General features: G+C 37.3%; 1 protein-coding gene across 1 annotated transcript in view; it reads right to left on the reverse strand.

The window, feature by feature from the left end:
- Positions 1-22,373, reverse strand: part of MTTP (microsomal triglyceride transfer protein) — a 45,392-nt gene extending 23,019 nt beyond the window's left edge. Inside the window, exons 1-9 of the mRNA XM_008538147.2 lie at positions 22,173-22,373; positions 16,866-17,053; positions 15,436-15,579; positions 9,657-9,764; positions 8,339-8,455; positions 7,900-8,039; positions 6,000-6,150; positions 3,718-3,875; positions 641-809 (exon numbers count right to left, since the gene is read on the reverse strand). Of these exons, the coding sequence (XP_008536369.2) occupies positions 641-809; positions 3,718-3,875; positions 6,000-6,150; positions 7,900-8,039; positions 8,339-8,455; positions 9,657-9,764; positions 15,436-15,579; positions 16,866-17,053; positions 22,173-22,233 (1,236 nt within the window). The 5' untranslated portion in view covers positions 22,234-22,373. The remainder of the gene's footprint in view (positions 1-640; positions 810-3,717; positions 3,876-5,999; positions 6,151-7,899; positions 8,040-8,338; positions 8,456-9,656; positions 9,765-15,435; positions 15,580-16,865; positions 17,054-22,172) is intronic.
- Between the last annotated feature and the right edge of the window lie 5,532 nt (positions 22,374-27,905).

Genomic DNA, 27,905 nt, shown 5'->3' on the forward strand with positions numbered 1-27,905 from the left:
AAGAAGTCTAGCTTTTGTTTCAAATAATTTTTTTTTTTTTTTTTTTTTTTTTGCTCAGGAAGATTTGCCCTCATCTAACACCTACTGCCAATCTTCCTCTTTCTGTATGTGAGCCACTGCTACAGCATGGCCACTGAGAGACGAGTGGCATAGGTCCACACCCAGGAACCAAACCCGGGCCACCGAAGCCGAGCACACCGAACTCCACTAGGCCACCAGAGCTAGCCCCCAAATTTTTAAATATCAGAAGAATTGTATCTGTTCAGTGTACTGTGTATTAAATACAATGAAGATTTTTGAAATCAAAATAAATCTTTTAAAATCAACTTTTGAAGCATAACCAAGACTTCCATCCAAAATTTTGTCCCGTCACATTACACAATAGGTAAACACAATCTTTAAATTTCCATATAGTTTATGTTATTTAGAAGAATTGCGAAGAGGACATTATGTGAAATAATTTACTATACAGTTAACGATTAATGGATGAAAAGAGAGTCCAATAGAATTTGAATATAAATAAACGGAAGGCTCTAGTTTCACCCCTCACTCTGATCTAGCAACTTCCCTTTACTGCTTAGATTCTTAGGAGGTTTTCAGCTGCTGAGAGCGTTTATTTTCCCAGTGTTCACTGACTCACAATGAGGGTTCTCAGGAGTTCTTCACTGGGATGGGAGGCAAATCCACAGGCATAGAGAAATCTCTCCTGGAGGATAATGCTACTGTCACTTTTGAAATCCAAAAAGTCCAAAATGGCATCTAATGAGTCTGGAGTCTGAGCAGAGGTGACGGCATCCACCAGCTGAGGTCTACAAAAAGGCACAGTGATGGATATCAATGTTTAGGGTGCTTAAGAAATTACTTAAAATCTCTACCATTCACAGACTTTCCATTGATTTGAGTTTCCTAAGGAAGTGAAATTTTTTTACTTGAACAAAAGAAAAATGAATGACTTTCTTAAAAATACCTCTACATTTTATTTTAATCCTCTCCCTTACCTCCTCTCTCCCTAATTCAGTGTATACTCAGAGTACACAAACTAATTTTACTATATTAGCCTAAGGCAAATGTAATTTGGAGAACTGTAAACAAAACTTATATAAACAAATTATAAATTAGGCTCAAATTCTTTTCTACATGGGTAATACATAAAAGCCATAGTCCCCAAAATTGGTTCTCTTTCTCTAATCAGTTTTGCAAATATACACACTTCCCAAATGCCTAATTTAACTCAGGTAGGATTATTTAATAGAAAGATAGAAAATTCTTTTAAGTTTAATTTGTACCCAACGGAGAAGTTTCGCCATTTTTTTTTTAAAAAAGGACCATGGTATAGTTCAACTACAATAATTATGCATGGGCAGACAGGAAATCCCATAGGAAAGTTCTAATTGCATATTCTAGTCTAATGGAATCTTTGGTTGGTTGAGTCTGGGATGGTAAAATTTCTGAAACTAGTTGTCATACTAATAAACACATTATGTAGGCAAATATTATATTCTATATCCATATAAGCACACCATATATGTGGTTAGTCCTTTACACTTTACAAAAATGATAGACTTGCATGATATCATTTTGATCCTAACAAAAATCTAGGGAATAAAGCAAAAACTGAGAGATAATACTTATTAAGTGCCTATTATGTAAGCACTGCATTCGACAGTTTAGGTGGACAACGTCTCTTTTGCTTTAATTTCTTCATTTATAAAATGGGGCTAAAAATAGCAGTTACCTTATGATTGTTGGAAGGATTAAACTACGTAATCTTTGTAAAACACTTAGAATAGTTCTTGGCACATGTTAAGCGATCAATAAATATGTGCTATTATTAACACAATCACCTCATTTAATCCACTGAACACCTCTGCCAGTTTAATACTAATTTTCCCCCTTACATATGAGGAAACAGACTCAGGGAGATTGAGTCATTTGTTTGCATCCTGTAACTGGTAAGTGTACAGCTGGGATTTGAACTCAGGTTTTTCTAACTCAGGAGTCCGTGATCTTTTAATCACATCAGTGTTTCCCAAAGTGTTTTCCATGCAACTCTAGTACTACAAAATGCTTTAAGAAAAGGGATTCTCAAGGTCATGTAAGTTTAGAAAATGTTTATGAAAACATCTATAATATTATCTGATTAAAGATGCTGAAAATTTCTGCAGCAAAGAGAACTATTTGACTTAGTTTTATGCAGTGTTTTTCAAACTCAGTGGCCTACAGAATCCTTTTGTTTTGGCATACTTGTTAATATTCTGCGAATTACAGGATACACACAATAGACACTTTGGGAAAGGTTACATTCCACCACCCTGCCTTTCACCATCCTACAGTAAATAGAGCAAATTATTCTCTGAACTTTACAGATGTTGCAAGTGAGGCTCAGAGAGGCTTAATGTAAATGACTTGATTAAAGGTTATACGCCATTGGAAGTAAGAATTTAAAACTACGTCTTCTGATTTTAGTTCATCCTAGTATCCTTTCTACTACACTATGCTACGTGTGTCAAATATGATACAATATTTTCAAAATAATCTGATTTAGAAAATACATCAAATACATGAAGTCATCCAGATCATTGCCACCTTAAGATTTTTAGGATACAAATAAGGTTAAGGTCTAGTTTTATATCTATTCTAAATCAATAGCTAATTTTTGCTCTTTCTTGTCAGTATTTTTGTGTTTGATATAAAGACAAATCACCCTACGAACACATCTTAAAGTTCTAGGATTAAAACAGGGTCTGAGAATTTATGAGTTTGTGAGAAAGCAACCAAGTATAGTTAGTCATATGGAATTCCTATCAATTTTTTTTAATATCCTCAAGGCAAGTAAATGACAAATACAATCAAGAATAAATAGACTTCTCAGAAAAAAACCTAAATTCTTTTCTTGAAAATCTGAGTCCTTTGAACTCAGTGACTACTGCTGCCATGTGTCCGTGCAACTTGGCCAATTACCACTTTTGATCACGTTAATGGCCCGTTTCGAGTGTTTGTCAAATGAATCGGAGCCATATTCTATATCACGAGGATAACAGGTAGCACACAGCTGAATTTGCACTTAGAAATTCTACATTACAGACAAAAAACTCTTGCAAAGTAAATTTGAGAATTAAGTCAACTGTCTTTACTGTGCATGTACAATGAATCACACTTTCACCAAATATTCAAATAATGCACAGATTTCTTTTTCTAGATTCTTTTGGCTATTTACCTCAGTTCTCAATTTTCTACATAAAACATTGCCTCAATGGGATGATCATTGAATCTTTAATGAAATCATATTTTTCAATTGAAAAAGTCATACTCTTTTTTTGTTCTTATAATCAACTCTGAAATCTTTTCAAGTGTAAATTAATAGTTCTGGGAACACAATTTCAAAAGCCATGAGACCGCACATGCACCATGGTGTCAAGATGGAGCCTGCCCTCCTCTATCTATGTACCAAGCTAGACCTGATTTAAACTCATAAATACTCAAAAAATGTTCATCCTGAGTCACTGCTAAAAACTTGTTACTGCATTTCTGGCCAAGTAACTGTTAAATTACAGCATTGTGGCATAACTGTTGGATGAAAATGCAAAACAATGAAATAATTGATTTGGAGGTGGGGCAGGCAGTTGGTTAAAAAGGGGTCTTTCTTGCTTAACAAAAAAACAATAACCCAGAAATGCTTCCCAACAGATGACCCCACACGATGTTCAGTGAACTTACAGTACTTCCTTGTTTTCAGCCTTTAGGATTTGTAGGATCTCTTCTTTCTTCGCAGTCCTGAGGCGCTGAATGAAGGCCAGGAAGCTTCTGACAGCCTCAGCTTTGGAGAGGTTGTCAGGCTGCAGGTGTTTTCTGGTGAAATGCCAATGCTCTGAGAGCTGCAAAACATGGCGGCAGGCTCATACCCCATTCAGAATTCTGAACATCCACATTTACAAGGGATGTTCTCCCCAGAAAAAAATTTTTCCTCAGATCTGACAAGCAAAAGAAGCTTTTTACATCTTACCTCATTATACCTGATTGCCCTGCTCAGAGGCACATATAGAGGCCTACCCACCCTGGGGACGGTTCCTCTGTAGAAGGATCGTTTTTGTCTATTAGTATTTAGCTCAAAGGACCTTGGGCTTCGGGCATATACGTCATTCCATGGTTACACCAAGGGAATTATATCGGAGGCCAGGCTTTGACTACCATAGTGAAATTGCACAGAATATTAATTAATGGTATTGGAGGGGAACAATGATATTGGAGGGGGAAAGAATCAGAATTGCTGAAGAAAGGTGTCAGGTTTCTTGTTTACTGGGGTCTCACCGAAAATCCATCTTTGTATTAATTTGAGCTCCCTATTCTATCTCTTCACTTTATTGTTTGTATGAAAGCAATGTTTAACTATTACTGAGGTCTGAACTGTTCGTTACTCATATGTCAGAGTAGTATTTAGATAAAGGTAATTCTCATACACTCTATTGCTATTCTACTGTGGTTTTAAGAATAGTAAATAGTTCTAAATAATGACATCTTTTGGCTTTGAAATAAGCTAAAGAACCTATTTTTTGTAGTTGACCACATTTCCCCTAGTTGTAAAGAATGCAATAAATCCCATTAGTGACCTCCAACTCTCCAACTCTGTGGTAATCAGCATGATACCAGTTTTTAATTTATTAACTCCTTCTAATAAGCGATATACACATATTTTGCTCTTTTTCACATCCTTTTGGTTATCTAATCTTAGGAGGATATTCCAAAGCAAAATTCCAGATGTACTTAGCTAAAGATTTCCTGAGTCATTTCTAAGGGCAGAGAGCATATCAGTGTGAATTTAGATTTTTTTTCTCTAAAGCATTGCAATTGTGACATTATACTGAAGTTGGAAAAGCAAATTTCTCAGAGACATAAACCTTTCCTACAATAATGATGAAATAATTATCAAAAATCTTGGATGGCTCATGATGCTTAATAACTATGGGGGGAGAAAGTAATAGTTCACAGCATGAAAAAGATCATTGGTTTTATTAGTCACCTTCCTAAACAATTTCCATCTCACATGACATTAGAAAATTACACTGGAACATTAAATGATATATGGAAGAAAAAAACAGGTAAAAAATAAAATGAAGTTTGAGAATGATGATTTTCTGTTTCATTTTGGTTTTCCCTTAATTCAATTTTGATAAATTTGAGAAACTAGTAAGGAATTAGTGCCTTGTACTTTAAGCAAATTATGGTATTAGTTCTTGATCATTCTACTTCCCTGAACACCAATAAGACCCACGGGAAGAACATCTTCTCGTAGCTAAGAACAGAGCACGAAGCCAAGTGTTTGCTCTCTTGACAAGAGGTTAAGTATTATGAAATAATGGACCCGAAAGTCATTTCTGTGGCCATACATCACAACTGACTCATGCAATAAATGAAATTTCTCTTTGTTGTATTAAAAGTGTTGTAAGACAATTTGTACTTTGACTTGGGGACATGCTATCTCATTTCTGGCTGTAACTGTAGGGCAGTTTGGGGTATGGTAGAGAAGTCTTCCCTAACTTAGGCAGAGAGCTTGTATCCTTTTTTAGTCCTCACAGCAATACTCAGAACACTGAGCTCAGTAAAACATTTCACCTGTGGACACATCACTACTAAGTGGTAGAACTTTCTGGATTCGGATCCCTGTGCGCGCTCTTGACACCATACGCTTCCCCCTGACTTCATTGGGCCCTTATTCCTCCTGCATTCTAGGTGCCACTTTTAAAAAGCTGCCCTTACATCATAACATTCTTGATTCGAGATGAGTGGATGGTAGTTATTTTTAGTTATTGTTATATTATTATTCATCATTGCAGGCGCATATTGTTAAGCTACTGCCATTCTAACTCAGTAACGGCTGGTGGTTCTTTATCAATTTTCTTCATAGAATTAACTGAAGCTTCCAGTGGAGACAACAGGAAAATAAAATTTTAAGGCATGATTATTCCCATATTTGGCCACACAATGCAGTTCTTCACACTTACAGAAAGGCATCCTTTGCATTTACTCTGGAAGACCTGTCCCACAATGGGAAGGGCCACATACTTGGAATCAACTGCTTTAATTATGGCTGCAACCTGCTTTCCAGGCATCAGTCTTGGGCCTTCTTCAGTTGTCCTTAGCTCTAATTTCTGCCTGCATATAGAGGAAGAGAAATATCACATTAGCAGCCTTCTTTTAAGTGAACAAGCTACAGATTGCCATTCTTTTGGCAAATAGGATACTAATATATTCAAATTGTGTAAGTCCATGTCTTTCAAACTGCGGTATCTCCAGTGGTAACAAACCTCAAGATAATTATGAAATCTTTCTAGAGCAATAATTTTATTCAAAAATTTGAAAATGTAAGTCTGAATTTTCAAAATATTATGACAAGGTAATACAGGGGAAAAAATTTGCCTGGATGCTGAACAAGATATGCGATGTCACCTCTTTCAAATTTAGCCCGGCTTTCTGAAAATGATATCTTCAATACGACCATGTGTCACTTATTAACTAAGACAACTAGGAAATCTTATTTTCCAAAAATAGCCTCAATAATATTTTTCTCTGATATGCTCTTTTAGAACTTTGCCTGTCTCTCATCAGGAGGTAGAGTGTGCATCCCTTTTCTTGAAACTGGGCAGAACTCTGTGACTGCCCCGACTAATAGAGGACGGTGGAAGTGACACTATGTGACCTCTAAGGCTAAGTCATACATAGGAACTCAGCTCTCAGATGGCGTGCTAGTAGCACAAGTACCTGTGGAGACTTGAGCTGCCATGTAAGAGGTCTGGCTACCTGAAGCTGCCGTGTTGAGAGGCATGTGGAGATAAAGAGACGCATGAGGACCCGCAGTAGCTGAGTCTTCCCAGCCCAGGCACCAGATAGGTGAGGCAGCAACCTTTGAACGAGTGCAGCTCTAGGCAGTGACCGTTTGCTACTGCATAACAGATGCCAAGCAGGTCACGCCCAGCTGGGCCAAGGCAGGCCCCAGAATTATGAGAGAGAAAAAGAAAATGATTGTTCCTTTTTATACCGCTAAATCTGGGGTGGTTTGTTATACACCAACAGAAATCTGATGGACCCGATAAGCAATTAAAAATATTTAGTTTGTATGAAAACAGTATATATATAGTACAAAATAAAATGCAAAATTCTACTCCAGATGAGGCTTCAATAAAATTTCAAAGCATTTATAGTTTGAGGCACTTCTCCAAAGATTTTGCATCCATTCACCTCTGACGTTAGGGCTGCTTCGGAAGAAACATGTGCGAAGCAGTGGCATAAGGCCTATTACATTTAATGCTAGAAAATATTCGTTTCTGAATTAAAATCTAAAAATATCACCTACTCTTAGATTTAAAATTCCAGTTCTTAATCCTGTGAGATTTATTCTGACCAGAGAAATTTCCTCCAATTGAAGAAACAGGCTTGAATATTTGTGTTATAAATCCCACCAAAAATTCTGTCACATTGCTTTACTATGGAAGTTTTACGTGTTGCTTAACAACAATAACAAAAAAACTCTTGAGGGGAAAACGTGCGAATGCCACTACTTTTTAACCTGAACATGAAGATCATTTGACAGAGAAATTAGAAAATGAACGACAATGAATCAAATAGTTTGTCTTTTTAAAATTTAAATTCTATTCAATAAACAACTGATTTTTAATGAAATTCTATTGAAAAATAGAAGTTTTATCACATGCCACATTATTGTAGATGATGTGAAAAATAAAGATGAGCAAGATGAAATCACTGTTTTCAAGGAGCTCATAGTCAAAACGAGGGAGCACAATACACAGACACATACACACACACAAATATGTATATATACACTTGTTTAAAAGCCAAGTACAATGGTATATTAAATAATAGAAAAGAAAATAAAAATTCTCTCACTTTGATACTATTTTCCCTGCAATGGTTTGTAGACTGTTCAGCCCAAAAGCATGTGTCTCTTCTGCAAGCATAGCTACAACAAAGCTGTCTTCTATCTTATAGGTAGTGACAGACGTAGCTTTTGAAGTGACACCCAAGACCTAAATAAATAAATAAATATTTATAGAAGTCACAAGTAATCTGCTTTTTATCTTTGAATCAAGTCAAATAACAAACTCTCTTTTAATCTTCAAAAGAGCTGCCCCTTTACACCCTCCCCCCATACCCAAACTCATATTATATCAAATCTATTCATTTGATATGTATGAAACTACACCCCAAACTAAACATTTTAAATATTCCAAAACTATACCCTTACCTTATTTTTCTATTATTTTAAATTTAATCTCTACAAAATGTGGTTATTTGAATCCCTCAAAGAAAGTGATATCTATCATACCTGATTTGGGGTTGTAAATCCAGACCTCTCTATTTTGCACGAATCCAAGGCCTTAATTTTTGTCACTTTGTCTTGATGAGCCTGGTAAGTCACTTTACAATCCCCAGAGATATCTACCTAAGAAGAAAAGTAAAAATACAATGTTGGGATTCTCGCATAGACCATTTGAATCTTAGTGGGAAGTGGCCTGGAAATTGGGGTCCCTAATACACTGTTGGGAACTCCCTTTTGTCCAGGCTGACAAGATAGGAAGACAGGAGAACTCAGTGTTTCCTGCAGCCTATAGACTCTTTTCTATTCTCTTTGGTTGAGTCTTTCTGGTGCCTTCTAATTGCCCCAAGAATAATAATAAAGGATTTCCTACTTCTCTTTAATATCTAATAAGAACTGGACAAACGGCTTGGTCATAACCAAAACCTCTGGGAGTTGACTTTTAATGCTGCTTCTAGGCTATGTGTGTGAATGTGTGTGTGTGTGTGTGTGTGTGTGCGCACATATTTTGACCAGCTGAATATAATGAGAAATTCTTAAAATCCTGTGGGATTAATTCAACTCATTATAAATGACATCAACAACTTGAGTGCAGGCAAATCTATCCCAATACAGACTCTGCTTAGCTTCTCTGAGCCTCCCCTTGGGCATCTGCCAGCACCACTTCAGCCTCTGTTCTAGCAAACTAACCAACAACTTCCTTGGCCTAGCCCTACCATCAGATTTTCTCACCCACTCATGGGTGGCTGAATTCAGACTAGGAAACTTGGACTCAGCTCTACCTTTGACTCCAGGTGTGATGCCGGGAGAGCCACTCAACTTCCCTAGTTTAACCTTAATTTCTTTGTCTGTAAAATGAAAGGGGTTGGTTTAGACCAGTGGTTCCCCAAACTGACAACACATACAAACTGTGTGAGAAAACTGTTAAGATACAGATGCTCAGGTCCTCCGTCATCTGTTGAATCAGAATCTGTGCAGGGCATCCAGAGAATCTACATTTTTATGAAGCTGCCTGTAGGACAGACATGCACAGTCATGTCACTGAAATGCTCCCCAAAGTTTTCTGCATCTCTAACATTTAGTCATTCGATAGGCCTCCTTAGTATAACCAATTCTATTTTCCTTTACCCTATATTTGAGTAATAAAATGTTGGGGTAAATGGCAATTTGTTTCATACGTAAATGAGATGACTACCTAACTCAACTTTTCTGAGCATTACCACAGTAGTAACTTTTTTACTGAATTTTTACAAAGAAAAATCCATATAAACAATTTTGGCAACTCCATTGACAAATAAGATTCTGGATCCTCAATACTAGTAAGTACCTCATTGGTGGTTCCAGAGCTTAACTGCATCTGAAATAGGCTAGCCAGGCCTCTCTTGAGATTTTCTATGGCCACTGGCTCATTTTGATATGAGTAGAACTCTTTGACCTAAGGGAGAAAAAGGACAAGCACAAATGAGGCAAAAATGCATCATTTATAAGATTTGGTTAAATAAGTGGCAGGAAGGGTCAGATTCTCACTCCTATCAATTCTGGGAGAAAGAAGTTTGTTACTCCAAAGCCGGGGTTTCTTTTTCTGCGAAAAGAAGCTATTTACATTCTAAGAAGCTAGACCATCAGAATATGGAATTTCAGGAGACTGATAAGGAAGGCTCTTAACGTGATGGACACAGCACAGGGAAGAGAAGAGAACATTGACGTAGGCTGGGATTTCTGTGAAAACAAGATTGCTCAAGGAAGAGAAATCAAGAGCATTCTCCTTGAACATGTCGACATGTTCTCTACCTGTAACCCTGCTTGAAACAAAAAAACCCCAAGGTTTACAACAACAGCAGAGACAGAGGTTCTTGGAAGAGAACAGCTATCACCACTCTTGAGACTCCTGAGATGGCACAGCCTCTATGTGATAAGGGCCAGATGTGGCCATAAAGTCCATGGACAAAATTCCACAGGGGTGACTTTCTTTGGCCCTCCAGAGCGTTCGTGTTGGCCTTGGGTATAAGGAGATTCAGAGTTGGAAGATTTGAGGCTGAGAATGCTATTACTGTCTGGCCTGCTTGAGTTCCCTTTAAGAAAGAAGGAAAAGGAAGTTGAAAAGAGGAGAGTGACTGTGATTTGGCTGCAATAATAAATGGCTTATCTTAGCTTTGCTTCGTCCTTGATATTTATGGGCACAAGGGTGATAACAATGTCTCATACAATTTTGATAATGTTTAAGAAACAAGGACAAAAATACAAAGAAAATTTTCTGGAAAGCAGTCTGTCATTTTTCACCCTGTATTAACTCCAAACACTTCACACAATTCAGAAATAGAGGACGGATATAGCTTCCCTATAAAAATTCCCAAAGTCTATGATAATTTTAGCTGAGCTTTTCTAACAGAAATATCCTGAATGCCTTCCTATTTATCTTTAAAATCAACCATGACTTCTCAAGCAAAACAGAAAGCTCAGTAATTATGCAATGAACTCCATTAATATCAATCTGAACAATTCAGCCTACATGAAAACTCTCTCATACCTTAGAAGAAGAGAATATTTTATTTGAATTATCCAAACAAGTGCCCGAATCTCTATTTCTATTTTCTACATATACTCTGCCTAGTGACAGATTTACTAGGTACTTTATTCGGCAATCAATTTTAGTTGTTTCACTGGACAAACCTATAAATGTTGGAATTGTGTTTGTCCAGGTTAAAAAGGAACTGGAATAGTGACCTCAGCGTCTGAAAATCCATGCTATCATATTCTCAAACAAATCACTGGCAATTTCTCAGATCCAAGGCTGAGTTTTTGATGTTCTGTTTTGCAAACTGGGTCTTTCCTTTGAAAAATTACAGTGTAATTTCCTTTTCAAATATTTGGGAGTATGATATCTCCAGATATCATGACTATTAGAGGTTCATAACCAGATCCCTTGAGCCCAGATACAGTCAGAAGGGCTCACTCAGTGGCAATATACACATGCCTATGGCCTGCGACTCTTCTGGCCTGTCTTAAATACCTCAGAAAGCAAGAGGAGCCATTAAGCGGGAAAAATACTTGTACTATCATCAGTATCCTCAATTTCCTTCCAGGCTACAAAATGTAGCTGAACTACTCATAAAGTTTTACCTAAAATTTCAGGAAACCTAGAATTTCAGATTTCACCTTTGGACCGTGCATAAGGTTAAGCGCTCCTCTATTAGGGGCCCACTTCTATGGATCAAGTTTTGATCTTGACCGCTAGGTCCCTAAGAAAATGGTGTTAGATCCTTTTTTGTTCCTGGCAGTCTGAACAATGTAAACTGCGAGACAGAAAGAGAATGTTTTTTTCATTCCTTCTGTTAGTTTTCATTGTTTCCCTAGAAAGGTGGACAAGTCTCTTTTCCTTTGTATGACTGCTCGCTTTGGGGCCTAAAATTCTGTTCCTTTACTGCAGACCAATGAGATCCAAAATGAAGACAGCACTGGTATCCATATTAGCGAAATGTCAAAACTGTTAGAATTGGGCTGGCTTTAGATAATCAAAAAATTAATAATAAGTCAGAACTTTGCAGTTCAATTCACGTGGCTGTCACAGCAATAATTTAAATTCATTCTCTCTCAATAGGAGCTGAGTACGTTTTACCACGTTTAGGCTGTAAAGCTGATTACTTCATTCAGCTCTGAAATGAGCTTTGAACATTTCAGAGCACAGGACTCTTATCTACGTCCACAGTCCCCAGAGCGCCCCGGGAGCAGCAGCGGCGCAACCCAGTTACAGACTCGGCCTTTAACCCAGAGGAACCGAGCGCAGATGGAGACGGGTGGGCTGTGGGGAAGGAGATGCGGTGCCTCTTCCAGCCAAATTCCAAGGGCCAAATTTCCCTTTGGAATCAGTAGGGATTATTAGTACTTTTACCTTAGGAAAAAAATGCTTCTATAAATTCCCTTAATTTATACATTCTTTAAGGATAAGGTAAAGCAAAATTCCATTAAGTGGCCAAAAGCAAAAAGAAACAAAAAGAATCCCAGCAAACAGAGATTGGTCATTTGATTTGGTCTACTTAGCGGGAGCCACGTCTCTAAACGTATCTTTGACATGTGTCTAAGACAGAGCACAGCCAGGAAATGGCACACTGGAAACCAAGAAGGGAAGAAATACGTGGAGAATTAGAAGGCTCTCAAGGTGTCACATTTCTTTTAGAGGTTCAGTGTGCACACAGGAGCCACACTGCGAGGTTCAGATAGCAAACCAATGCTTAGATATGACACAAAATAAAGGGCCGGTTCAGCAGCAAAGTGATGAATTTAATGGATACTGACCGGGAAAACTAGAAATGGAAAGCAGGTAATTATCCAGTTAACTGGATTAGCATTTCAGGTCAAAAAGGATCCATGCAGTAACTTGAGGCATCTTTTGCTTGTTGGTGTTAATCAACTTAACCAGAAAATGTCATATTCCCAATTTCAATTATGGTTTGTAGACAAAACTAGAGTCACACCCAAACACTTACATATGGGAGATGAGGGGACATGGGAAAAAAAAGACGTGCAATAAATACGCATCTAAGTGTTTTAATGGGCTCTCCTTTATAATGTAAATATAGGAGCATAAAAAAGGGGCTCTGGAAGGACAAAAAAATACATGCTGATGAGCATCCTTGAAATCACAGAAATTCCAGAAAGTAAAACTTAATTTGAGCCTGGGGTAGAAAATACTCTTTAAGAAAATTGCCGATCAGCAGTTCAGTCTTTCCTTTCATAATTTTTCTCATAGTAAGCTGAAGTGATAGTTCAATAATGATCTTTCTAACAGTGATGTGGCTGAAAATTCCACGTGGCTTGTTAGCCTCCAGGGTCATGTCTTTTCCCACAAGTACTTTATTGTATAATTAAAAGATACCATACTGCACTTTAACCTGTGGCTACAGTAAACCATCATAAGTCATAGCTCCTCCAGAATTGGCACGTTGGAGTCACTGAAATAGTGATGTGGCAGCTCCCTGCCAGCCTTTGAACAGTGAGGGTACTGAGTCCTTTTGTGTGTGTAACAAAAGACTTTGTACTCAACTGCTGCCCAAGGAGCTAGAAAATGATTGGTTGTCACTAAGATTGTAAATGCAATTAATATCTCATGGGTTTAAGTGTCTTAGCACATTGGAAGGCCAGAGAAGAAAATAATAGTATTTCGCGTTGTTAACAAAGTTGTGCCATATGAAAATCAAGTGAGTTAACAGATACAGTGAAGATTGAAACAGGAATACTACAAGTCAACCAAAGACGCGGTATTTCCCCAAATACTTTCCAGCTAGAAGAGAGTATACATGGAAGGTTTCCAGGCTAGACTCTGAAATTAGACCTTCCCAGCCCCACCACCTGACAGTTGTGTGACCCTTGGCGAGTTTCTTTACTTCTCTTAACTTGGGTTTTCTCATCTAGTACAAGAGGATGATGAAGCAGCACCTTCTTCCTAGGGCTGTCATGAAGATGAAAGAGCTAACTCCTGTAATGCCTTCAGTCAGCCTCTGGGGCACAGAAAGTGCTCAGTACATTTTAGCTATCATTAAGCAAACAATAAGCAAAGCCTTTCTCAAAGTTCAACTCATTTGAGCCCCATATAACCTTATTTGTTCATTCCTTTAGTTTACAAACATTTATTGAGTTCCCACTATGAGCAAGGCAGTAACATACAGAGATAAAGACACAATTGCTGCCCAAGAGAAGCTTACTCGAATGTGGATGGTGTGCAGATAAAGAGAGGGTTACAATACACTGTAATAAACCCAGGGGAGTATGGGTTTGGGAGAATGTTAGGGAAGCTTCCTCAAACATCAGGTCAATCAGTGCACGGTTCTTGGGGATTTAGGGAGGAAGGGAGTGGAAGGGTATGAAGGTGAGGGGGAGCACCTGGAATACAAAGAGGAACAGGAATTTTTCTCTACCCATAACCTAACATGAACACACATGGCCAAACTGAAAGTAATAAGGGCCTTGAGTGAGCTGCAAAACGTTAAGACGGTTCCAAAGAGGGATGGCTATTTCCTGATGGCTGGAGGGGTGTGAACTTTATGAAAGAAAAGGCTTGTGAGCAAAGCTGAAGCGTGGTATATTGACAAGTAGAGAAGGAAGAGAAGCATTATTGAGGTGGTGATTCATATTTGGTTGTAGGAGAGGTGACAACACAAGAATGCTTCTTGTGAGTCCTTTTTTAGTACTTTAGATAAAAATGTGCATTGTGATTAGCGATATATTGTCTGAAATTTATATTTAAAGGTTCTTTTTCATTTTTATTTTGAGTCTAGAGAAATTTTAGAAATTGTAAACTTTTAACTAATGATCTCTTTCTGTTTTTCTGCTTTAGTTACTAAAATTGAGCTTTCATCTTTACTGATACATTTTTATGCATGTCAATATAATATCTATACTCTTCATAAACCCACAAATATAATGCCTAATAATTCACTGATCACAATTGCTTCTCAATTTCAAAGATATTAAGACCATTTTAACAGACTAGAATCAAATCATAAGTAATGCACACTTACAGAATTTTCTGAGCAAATTTCCAAATGAATATTATAGTATTCATTAATTACTTTATACATAAAATGCTTTTCAAAGTCATGGTGTTAAACTAATCTCTAAACGCTGTGTTAAAAATCAACTCTACCTTAGAAATGCTATGCCCTTTCAAAAGCTTCAATTTTATACTTTAGCCAGATATTGATATTCTCATAACAAGTTAATATCACTTATCTAAATTAGATCACTTCATTCTCATAATTTGTCTACTTTCCTAAATTTATCCAATCAGCTGTGACGACCTGTTGTGTTACAATATCTTTCTAATCCTTCATAATTTAATAAGAAATGCACCTTTTAGTAACGCCTCGATACTTGATTCTACTATAAAGATTTTCATAAAAATAGAGAACATAAAGGGCTAGAAAATGTGAGTTTAATGCCTTGATTTACTTCTGAAACATTTCATTTGCAACTTCTATTCATCAGTTCTTGAAAAAATTCCATTTACCATACATGTAGTGACACCATGATCACCTCAAAGTAATCTCTACTGAAGGGAAGAAACACATGAATTTGGAGAAAAAAGATGTGGAGCCCCCAGTCACTTTCACCTTTCCATGGATTAGATGAAGGAGCACAGGTCTTTGTAAAGCTTCCAAGTTTTCCTTTCCTGTGATTTTGGGTGGACTTTTTCCTTTGAAAATGCTCTGCTCTCCTCGCTGCTGATTTACACTTTCAACATTTACGTCCTTCATCTGGAATAATGGAAAGAAACCTCTTAGAAAAACTTCCTATGCCTGTTTCCATCAGAGTCTTTTAGAAAATAAAATGGTAAAGCAATAAACAGAGCTGGCCATAATTTCGTCAGTTGTTTCTCAATTTATGATTCACAGGACCTAGCCATTAACTTCAACAGAATGGAGAAGGTATTCAAAAATTAGGTAAAAATACTGATACTCAAAGAAATCTGTGACTTCAGGTTTACCATAATTGTGACTGGAAGATGGCTCTTTTATGCCACTGTCACTCTCCTCATTCGTTTTGAAGTGTTGCTGTCTGTCTGATCTCTTCACTTTCTGCACTTTTTGTTTAAAAGGAATCATGCCTCGCTGCACTTTATCTGTATACACAAAATTAAAGATAGTCTGACTACTAAACAAGGAGGTATGTAATGTTTTCTACAGAGTACTTTGCTGTTTTATTGAGAAATGGCTCAGAGAGGTGGCTGACGAAGTTTTGATCCAACTTAGAAAACACAACAGCTATTAGACATACAAAGAAGCAAAGATTCCTTGTTAGATGTATCGCAATGACACTTCATTATAAAGTATACCAGCAGCTGCTTAGTTACAAGCAAGCAAATGTTGGTTCTGTGTACCTGTTTCACACTAACGTGGACAACACCAACCGACTTTACTAAAGAAATCTATTGTCTTTAGGTCCTTGAAAAGCAAATATGGAATCACCATATATTAAAACTGGAAGAGGCCTCAGAGGCCATCTAATCTGACCCCCTTTCTCAACACATAAACCTGAACCATCGTAAGTGACCAAACACTGCCATGCAGGTGAGCACTTGATTCTTTCCTCAGGATGAGTACACAATAGGTTTACTCCCTCACTGGTAATTCCATCTGTTATGTCAAGGAACTCAGAAAAATTGGGATGTCCCAATATATCTCCTCTTTCAGTTAGCACAGTCTCAATTGCTTTTTTCCATGACATGGATTCTAGACTGCTCACTCTCAGAACGTTTCCATTGGCTTCTAGTTTAATGTGCCTATTAACACAACATGTAGAACGGGACTTCATACTCTAGTTACTCCCCAGTATATGCCTTCTTTTGCCTGCTTCAACAATTTAGAAAGATCAGATCACTTTGATTCGAAAAACTTCAAAACTGTAGTCAACTCATTTTAGTGAGAGATAACAAACTAAACGGATATGAAACCGACCGCACAGAACAACTACTGTCAAATGGTACACTTCTTAAAGACTGCTGACATCTAAGCTTTGCGTCTCTCTGGTACAAACTGCCCACCGTGATTTGGATCAGTTGGTCATCATCACCATCAGGATTCCTCCACAGCAAGACAACGTCCACACTGGATGAAATTCGGTAGCCCACACTGTCTTGGAGGCTTCCTTTGTCCCGATCAAGAAAAACTTCAGTGGAGTACGTGAGTTTGTATAGCCGGTCATTATTTAATGAGAGACCAGTTGTGTGACCTGCACAAAGATAGTGACACAAGTTAAGTCTTACTTGTAAGGCACCCATTGGGCAGGGTGTGTGCTATCTTGTCATCAATGCGTTCCTCATCTAGCACAGTGGTGCCCAGTGGAAGCTTAGTAAACATTTGCTGAATGAAAGGTGGCTCTACTTCTCCATCTGCTAAAATCATATATAGAGGACTTCACACACTCTCCAGTTCAGTTTAATCTAACCCAAAGACATGCAAAGCAGTAGGATCAAGTCTTTCCCAGAGAAGACTTGAAGTTTAGGGTCATACAAACTCTATTTGTATATTTTCTGTCTGTGGCTTTCAGGAGATAGTCAAAAAACATTTCGGTACACATTTTTCCACGGTGCTAACCAGGTTGCATTGCCTAGTTAACTATAAGAGTCAACCATAACTTTCTTTTCCCTCAGGAAATATGCATATGGGGGGAGGGACAGGAAAGGAGGTTGAGATGACTGGAACTAAAGTGAGGCAGCTGAGAAAGGAAGGAAAGCTACTTTGCAAGTCCAAAAAATTAAGAAAACCTCTGGCAAGTCTTTACCATCTACAGTCTTCATCACCTACTACAGCACTTATTGCCCAGAGGGAAAAAATGGCCAAGACACATTGTCTGTAATAAAGTGTTGTAAATGTTTTTTGTGCATTAACTTATTTAATCTTCACAAAAACCTAACGGGGTAGGTACCATTGTTAGTCTCATTTTATAGACGAGGAAATCGAGGGGCACAGAGATTATACACTGTACCCGAGATTACTCAGATAGCTAGCAGTGGAGCCAGGATTTGAACCCAGGCTGCCAGCTCCAGAGACCATGCTCTTACCTGTACTGCACGTATCTAAAGCTTTAGGCTGAACTCTGTTCCACTCCTAGGGAGTGATCTAGGAATTCATTCATTCACTCATTCACTCGACAAGGATGTGCTGAGCACCTGCTGGGTGGGGGCCACTTTCCCAGGCACTGGGGTTATACTATTTAACAAGCGGAGAACATATCTACCTTTGTGGAGTTTACATTTAAATGAGGAGGAGATGGGCAATAAAAAATAAGCATATAAGCAAATTATAAGTACGTCAGAAGTACTAATGAAAGAAAATGAAACAGGAAAGGGAAGGGGGAGTGGTTATTCAGGCGTATACACACAAAAACAGACTGTGGCCAAGCGCCAAGGCAGGCAGAAGCTCAGGTGTGAGATGGGAAGGCAGGAAGTCAGGAAAAACCTCAGAGATGAAGTCTGTGACTCCCTCCAGTCTCGCCAACCTCCAACTGTTCTACATCTTAGCTGGAGGTAGTGTTGCAGGGTCAAACATTGGCTTCCTGGCCAGGAAAGATATTCTGGCCAGAGAGGCCTTCTTTTTACGACACCCACCAAATCCCATGTAGGAAATGCATGCTGTCTTATCTAATCTTCAGAGCAATTCTGAAAGGTAAGCGTTATACGACAGCTGAGAAAAGCTGACTCTGCATTCATCCCAACATAGCAGACAGCATGCAGAATTTGACGTTTAAATTTACTGAGATCCAAGTTTTGTGGACTACATGAAGGTGTCTTTTGATTAAAATAAGTAACAAAAGTTTGTAGGAAGGTAGCCTTTCTTAAATTCTTAAATTCCAAAGCTTTTCATGTTGATCATTTTTTTCTTAGTTTTCCTTTACTGGTCAAAAGAATGTGAAAAAGGACAATATGTCATAGACCAGTCCTTGATGACGACTTGCATGTGATAAAGCACAGGAAAGACTGGGCCTTGCTCACCTAGAACTTGTTCCTACCTCTTTCAACAGGAGATAAAGCCTAAAGGGGTTCAAATAAGTGGATTGTGCTGTAGCGTGGGCCTTTTATCCTCTCCTCCTTGATAAATATTTCTCTTTTTAGGTTATTCAGAGATCTGGCAACACAGGGCAGTATTCATATTGTTGACTTAATTTCTAGAATGGCATTTTGTGGAAGTGATGTTGGTAAAACCAGAAGGGAAATTCACTTTAGCCCAAAAAGGAGTCGGTACCTCATCACTGTGCCTCTTCAAGTGCATTTAGAATTTTTAAGTGACTTAAAAGTAACAAAATTCTTAGTTTTGAACCTTCTTTTTTGAGGAAGATTAGCCCTGAGCTAACAGCTGCTGCCAATCTCCCCCTTTTTGCTGGAGAAGATTGGCCCTGAGCTAACATCTGTGCCCATCTTCCTCTATTTTATATGTGGGATGCCTGCCACAGCATGGGTTGATAAGTGGTGCCAGGTCCACACCCAGGATCTGAACAGGTAAAGCCCAGGCTGCCAAAGCAGAGCACATGAAGTTAACCACTATGCCACTGGGCCAGCCCCAGTTTTGAATCTTTTAAGAAATATCTTAAAATACTCATTTATCACACTTACATGCATACAACAGCACAGTTAATTTGCTTAAGCAAGAAAATAAAGTAGAGATAAATTAAAGGTGAGGTTTGAAGAGACATGCAATAGTGATAAAGATGATAGGCAATGGGATTTAGGATTCCAACAGAAAACTATAAGGCTGGAAGTAAAAGAGAAGTATGAAAGATAAGGAAAAACAAATTGGACGATGATTAACGAGAATGGACTGAAAAGTACAGGTAGGGCCAGGGGCTGAGAGAAAGACAGGAAGTGCAGGAGCAGTTCAGGACTGTAGAGGTGACAGGATTACACGGAAAGCTTATGTATGAATTATTGGAAGTAAAGTACAAAAAGGAAAGCTGAAGAAGGCATTGAAAATAGACCCATCATTACAAAATACGATTCAGAAAAAGTAGGGAAAACCTGAATCTTTAGAATGTTCACACTCAGCATATCTCTTCTAAATAGACCCCTTCCATAGAAATCCTAACCCCTCCTCCATTCTCTTCACAGCCCAGCTGCACTCAACATCCACCCAGATCCGGGGATTTGCCAGTTACACTGATAATTAAATTTGAGATGAGTTTTGAGGTGATGCATAGGATCCCAAAATTTATAATGGCCTGATTTTAAAGTAATCTCTTCACAAGTTGTTTGCATATTAAATGTCAATCATTACAGAGGGAAAGGAACCTACAATTAAATCACTATACTGCAATACAAGAGATTATCGCATCCAAGTAGAGAGAGACCTGCCGAGTCCTGTACCTTGTATTTGCGATATTTGGTAGAAGCAGCTGGTGCTATGAGGCTAATGGCACTGAGGCTTTGGGGCCCTCACTTCCCCAGGCTCCTTCCAAGACCTTGGAGGGGACTCTAGGAATGTGTACATATGCCATATCATTTTTTCAGTCACATTTGCAAAAGTAAGATATTTTTGTAATCTTTTCTCAAAGATGATCCCTAACGGCATAAGCTTCAGGGTCTAAAAATTTCAATTTGCCACTGAGCTTGCACACAACAAACTGCAGCTATCTATCATGTTCTAAATCATATTTCTCTGTATGTCATTGTTATATGTGTGTGTATGTATGTGTGTGTATTTTTAAATCTTTATAAGTGCATGTATTTGAAAATATCAAGTTATTCAAGTTTCTCATTTATAGACCGGGGGAAAAAACACCACAATAACTACTATATCTCAAGTATTTGTCTCAAAATAATCATGACATTAGGTTTGATATTAATGGTATATAAATTGCTCATATTTCAAATACTCAACAGTTTATTTGACAGATAAAATAGTAAGCTGTCTATAAAAATTCTCAGTCAGATATAATTTAGAAACCTTTACTTTTTTCTCATTAAAACTTTTTTCATCCAAGTAAGGACTGTATCTTTAAATGCTAAACATTTTAGAAACTAGAGAAAAATATTATCTTTAGTTCAAGAACCTAAAGTGTGATTTGCTTAGATGAAACAATCTCTATTTAGCTCTCCATTTATTGTTCCACGTGGAAATTTTCTACACAAAAAATCTTAAGACAGGGCTGGCCCAGGGGCATAGTGGTTAAGTTCACGCACTCCGCTTTGGCGGCCTGGAGTTCACTGGTTCAGATCCTGGGCGCAGACCTACACACTGCTTATCAAGCCATGCTGTGGCAGGCGTCCCACATGCAAAATAGAGGGAGATGGGCATGGATGTTAGCTCAGGGCCAGTCTTCCTCAGCAAAAAGAGGAGGATTGGTGGCAGATGTTAGCTCAGGGCTAATCTTCCTCAGAAAGAATCTTAAGACAAACTTCATTTTTATGATCAAAAGCCACAGTTATCCCAAAAGGGTTTTAGAAGTTTACAAGTGAATTATTTTATATCAATTACTTTGAGTACACAGTTATTAAAATTGGACCCTATTGTGCTAAGTGTTAGATCAATTGGTTTTGACATTGCAGCCTCTTAAGAGACTATAAAAAGCGAAAATTTTACAGGTGCAACATTTAGAAACCAAAAGAGTGTATAAACGAGCTGATTTAAAACAAGATTCCATATTAATACATTTCATACAGATTTTGAAACCATTACTCATAAAAAATTTGTTTTCTGTTAAAGGTATCAATTCATACGTGTTTTTTTAAATAAATTTCAACTTAAAATAGAAGCTATAACCAGCAACACTATTTTTCCAAAGATAATGTCTTCTTTCTTAAATCTATATCACGTAGTTTTATTTTCTGTTAACTCACCAAGATAATTCTATCACTTTTGAATGGTAATGGAATTAAATACACTCTTTACCATTTCATTCATAATTCTTTGGCAAATGGAAGGCCTTTTTCATTGCTTCTAATTCTTCTCGATGTCACATTGCTAAGCAACTAGAGGGAAATTTAGGAACTGGTTTTTTAAAAGCCTCTTTTACAATTCAAATGAAAGAGCTGCATTCAGTGAGTGACCAACAGCAGCAGGTAACAATAGTTGGCATCTTTTTGTTCCATTTAAAAAATAGACCATGAATGAGAAAACGAAGCAAAAAGCACACCAGTCTGAGGGACTGAAACTAAAAGGAACCCCTGTTTTCTTAGTGTATGTAGGAATTTGATTTGGTTTTCATTCCAACCCAGTCCTGTCTTCACAAACACTCCAAAGTTACATGGTTCTGAGGATGGTTTAGTTAGGAACTCTTTCACCATTCACACACACGCACACACATTTTTTCCCTCAAAGATTAAATTAAAATTTAGCAAAAGGCAACACAAACTTACCTTTAACAGAAGCTGAATATGAGGAAATGAAGCAGAGAAAAAGCACAGCAAGAAGAATCATATTGACTGGTTGCCCTCTTAACACAGCCGGTTCCCAGTGAGCAGTCACTGAGAAGTGGACTCCTTTGAAGGCAGCCGGGGAGTGACCCTCCTCAGAATCTGCATCAATAATGTTTATCTCGCTGGAAAGGTCAGATTCCAAACTCCAAAATCAGGACCTAAGTTCACCAAAGGGCTCCCTATTAATGATTAAACTTAGGTGGGCTGTAGTTTTCAGTCTCTCGCTCTTCTTATTTTTTACTTCTACTTATTTTACTCAACAAGTAAAAATTTTTAAAAACTTCACTTTTGAGAGCTGAACTAAACCAGTCTACCTTCTTGTAACTTCAGAAATACTGAGGGACATTTGAGGAAAACTGGTGGTGATACTTTTCCGCTCAGTACGTAATCATCACCATGCCTATAACATTAAACGCCTGTCTTCACATTTTACCACTTTATGTGGAAGGGTGGTGAGGACTCTCAAACTCAGCTAAACTTACTTGAATTGTATTATGTCTTGTATGGTCATCTTTGAATTTTCTTATGCTATGCGTGTGCTATTATAAAAAATCACTCTGAATTTTAGGATTTGACTTTTAAATTTTTAAGTTGTACCACTACCAATCCTTTCAACACGTTGGAGTAGATAGAACTTTTCATTTCTGAAAGCTACATGATTCTCCTTATGTGTGAAACTGTATGGAGTTGTAGCAAATCAGCATTGTCTATCATTAACATGCTAGCAGGCCGATTGAGTATATCCTAGCAGACCCCTAGCCATGTCTATGACAAGAAACACTTGTCTAAGTCCCCAGACTGGCTAGAGAGGGTCCTCCGTGCTTTCTGAATCCCATTCTTGGAAGGGATTCTAGGCCTTAGCACTTTTCTTCAGAAAATTACCTAGGAAGCTTCTCCAGAATTAAAGTGAATACCCTAGTATGGCTAAGGCCACGCTAACTGAACCCACTCTTGTCCTTGGAAACTCCCTCAAGAAAGACGTGATCAAACAAAACCTACTAAAATGAGATGTCTGGGAGGCGCATGAGGAGGTTTTGGCAAAGGAGGGAATAAGCGGTGGTGAAGGGCTGTGTGAATGAACTTGAAAATACTTACAGCCACGTTTAAGGATAAACTGAGTTCCTAAATCTACCCTCATTTCTCTCTCAAAACCTTTTTCTAGAATCCTAACCTTAAGCTTAAATCTTCTAGACAACCTAGGTAAAAGATAGCCAGCTTGACAGACGGGGCCACAAAATGAAATACAAAATTTAAAAATCTCCAAAGTTAAGCACATTTCCCCTTGAAATATATTTTTAGGTAAGGAAGTGAAAGATGAAAAGTGTTTGTCTTTATTGTCTGTTGAGTTGAGAACTTCATGTGCTATCATGAGCTTTGTATACAGATCATGGCTAAAGTACCTACACAAAAAGAAAATATTTGTGACTATTACCTTGAAGTCATAAATAATAAGTTTTCCTGGGGCAAACAGAAAAGGCCATTCTTAGAAAAATACCTTTGTAGAAGAAACATAACTTTTTATGAATAGTTGGTATAAATATAAGGTAACGTGAATGTGCTTTATTGCTTTGCATTTGAATAGATTTCTATGTATTCCCACAATTCCTGCAATACATACATGAAGCCATCGTAGTCACTTAAACTTCACATCCTTATTTACTTAAATTAAAGACTATTTTGAATACTACATGACTCTATGAGAATTGTCTTTTGTATTTTCACTTGAGGTTCACAGTTATATGGACCTTTAATGTTTGCATTTAGAATATGTGGTATGTGATACGTGTCTCTTAGGGTAAAGTACCATTTGTGGTCAGGTGTTTCCTAGAGTCCAACCAATAAAAGGCATATCACTATTGCCTAACAAAATAAATGCTGTTTCATTTCAGCATTGGCTCTCCACTAGAAAGCTCCTACGAGTCACTGTATTAAGCAGTCATTTCAACATAGGATGTTCAAATAAGGCTGCTTCTGTTGGCAATAAATAATATCACCCTTTTATATTTTGCTTATAACTTTTTCTTTTTACAAAAACTTTTTTTGCTTTTTCTTATGTCATTTGAAAGATATATTAAGATTGTTTTACCAGAGATGAAATAAAAATGCCAAACTCTTTCCATATTCAGTGAATTCTGTGTACTAAAGAACAGGCATTCTCCTTTATTGCTCTGTTGATGAAGCAGAACAAATATCATACTGTACAACATACGTGGGAGATACCTCCCAAAACTCATCGGCTTTTTTGCACGGCATGTGAAGCAGGACAGGTGCACAGCACAGTATGAAAATAACAAGAGCTACCATCTGTGGAATGATTACTATGTACAATACACTATGCTAAGCACTTTACATTTTTTATAGTATATCCTAAAAATAAAGATTTTACATATTAGAAAAATGAAGTTCAGATTAATTTAGTAAAATGATTTAAGCAAAATAGGAAAACAAACTTTGAAACCTAGACCCAATATTCTTCTTTACTTAAAAATTATTAGAGATAGGAAGTGGAAAATATTTCTTATGGATGACATAGAATTATTGGGACTGTCCTTTAATAAGTCCATCATAATTTTTTATGGAGGCTAACAGAGCACTTGCTTGTTATGGTTAGATGTTCCAGGCTAAACATACAGGGGAAAAAACTGACCTGTTCTAGCCAAGTCAAAATCAAATAGTAGATTTTAAAACAATCCTATTGCAATGAAATTCCATTGATAGTACATGACACCATGGAATATTTGCTATACTACCATTTTAGTGATAAATAAGAGACTATGAAATGTACAAAATACAGTTGTGCTTCTGTTGAGTATTAGAAGTTGTCGGGAGTTAACTCATTTTCCTAGCTTGGAAGACAGATGAACTTCACCCCACTAAAGGTTGGAAGGAAATGTATTACCCTATCAGATAGAGATATGATAAGTCAGGATGTATGACAGCTATAGAGAAAAAAAAAGACTTTATAACATCAGAACACTTTACTCTGTTCTTAGGAGAATGACATTAATGAAAAAAATTTTTTAGAGAGGCACTTCAAGTTATCCCTAAGTGGTCATAATAAAATCTACTAATATTCTCAATTCAGTGAGAAAGTTAGCATTTCCAAGGAATCTCGCAAAAAAGATTTTTCTTAGGTTAAGATTATTCTTATGATGCGATGATCTCTTACCAAGGCAAAATTATAAGAAAGTACATATACTATTTCAAAGGGCATTAAGATTTCCCTTTGAGAAAATAATAACCCACTAAATGCCTTTCCTTAACAAAAGTAAACTTGAAAATCAGGTTTGAAACATTTGGAATCTAAGACCCTCCAAGAAAAATAGTCATTTTTCCGAAATGGAGTTATTAACCAAACTTTACCCCTAGCTCTCATCGCCCCCAAGCACTCATATTTGACAACAACCAAAAAGTCTTCATGGGTCAACGACAGTCACCCCAAGAGCAGTCTAACCTTACATTACCTTTCATCACACAAAACTGAATTTCTAGCATTTAAAGGAGAGAATCGATGGCTTTCTTTCAGTAGACTAATGCAAAGAAAACAAAATTTAAATTTTGATCAAAATAATTTCACTTATTAAGATTGCCCAGAAATTTCCTATATAGCCTGTACCCAGTTGCCCCTATTATTAGTATCTTACATTAGTGTGGTAGATTTGTTAATATTAATAAACCAATATTGATATATTATTATTAACTAAAATTCATACTTTATTTAGATTTCATTAGTTTTTTTGGTTTGTTTGTTTGGCTTTTTGGTGAGGAAGATTCACCCTGAGCTAACATCTGTGCCAATCTTTCTCTATCTTTTGTATGTGAGATGCCTCTACAACATGGCTGATGAGTGGAGTAGGTCTGCACCCAGGATGCAAACCTGCAAACCCAGGCCACGAACGGGGAGTGTGCGGAACTTTAACCACTTGGCCATGGGGCTGGCTCACAGATTTCCTCAGTTTTCATCTAACGTTTTTTTTGTGTCCCAAGATCCCACCCAGGATACACTACTTTTAGTTGTCACATCATAAACAATCTCTTGGTGAGGACAATTTCTCTGATTTTCCTTATTTTTGGTGATCTTGACAGCTTTGAAGTGTTTTGTAGCATCAGGTTAGGAGTTTCGTAGGATACTCCTCTATTGGAATTTGTTGGATGTTTTTCTCATGATTTGACCAGGCTTATAGGGTTGGGGGAGGAAGACCACAGAGGTGCCATTTTTATTACATCAAAGGGACATGCTATCAACATGATTTATCACCGTCGATGTTGACCTTGACCACCTGGCTGAGTAGTATTGTCAGGTTTCTACATTGTAAAAGTTACTCTTTTTTCACCTTCCTTTCCATACTGTACTCTTTGGAAGGAAATATTATGTGCAGCCCATACTTAAGGAGTAAGGAGTTATGTTCCTCCTCCTTAAGGTTAGAGTACCTCCATAAATTATTTGGAATTCCTCTATATGGGAGAGTTATCTCTTCTCCTCCATTTATTTATCATTTATATCAGTATGGACTTATGAATATTTATTTTATATTTTGTGGTATAATCCAATACTCCTTTATTTAATTTGTTTCTACAGTTGTTCCAGATTTAGCCATTGGGAGCTCTTTCAGTTGGCTCCTGTGTTCCTTTGACATACCCCATCCTTGTGTGTGTGTGTGTGTGTGTAAGTATTTCCTTAATTTCGGGCACTACAAGATGCTCCAGGATCATCTTGTACTTTTTGACCCCAATTCTAGAATCAGTCATTTCCCCAAGGAGCTCTGGTTCCTTTTATTGAAGAATGGTATTAGAAACCAAGATCTGGACACAAAGTGTGCTCATTTCTACATTATTGAGTCTTTCAATTCACGAACACAGAAGATCTCTACATTTATTTAGATCTTTATTTCTTTCATCAGAGTTTTGTAGTTTCCCTCATATAGATCCTATACATATTTTGTTAGATTTATACCTAAGTATTTCTCCTTTTTCAGTGCTATTACTTTTTTAATTTCAAGTTTCAGTTGTTCATTGCTGGTAGATAGGAAATCAATTGACTTTTGTATGTTAATTTTTCATCCTGTGACCTTGCTATCATCACTTATTAGTTTCATGAAGATTCTTTTTGCTGATTTTGGGGGATTTTTTACATGGACAATGATGTCATCTGAAATGTTTTACTTCCTTTTATTTCCTTTTATTGCCTCATTGCACTAGCTAGGACTTCCAACATGATGTTGAATATATATGTGTACTTTTTATATTTCATATTCTTTTCTGCGTTCTGTCACTCCTGAGTTTTTCTGCTTTCTGTTGTTTTACCTTCCATCATTTAAAAAAATTCTTTTAACTTGTTTTGAAATATTGGGTTATAGTTTTCATTTGCTTTTTTCCTGCTTCATATTCTCTTTTTTATTATAATAATGTTAAATAGGACTCAACCGCGATCATTTTATGTGGTATATTTGTAGGCTACATAAGTTATTCTGTAGATTTAAGAGGGAGGAGTGGGTTAAATAGCTTTCCTAGCCTCATGGTTCTAGAGCTTCCTTTCCTGATCTGTTCATAAAACGACACACATGTATCCTTGCCATTTCTGAGCTGTGTCTCCTCTTCTTCTCTCCCACTTTTATCTGGACCCGCTTTTTCCTTTGCCTCTATTGTCCCTGTCATGTTCAATGTGGATTCTAC

The sequence above is a fragment of the Equus przewalskii genome, chromosome 3, assembly GCF_037783145.1.
Source record: "Equus przewalskii isolate Varuska chromosome 3, EquPr2, whole genome shotgun sequence".
NCBI classification, from domain to species: Eukaryota; Metazoa; Chordata; class Mammalia; order Perissodactyla; family Equidae; genus Equus; species Equus przewalskii.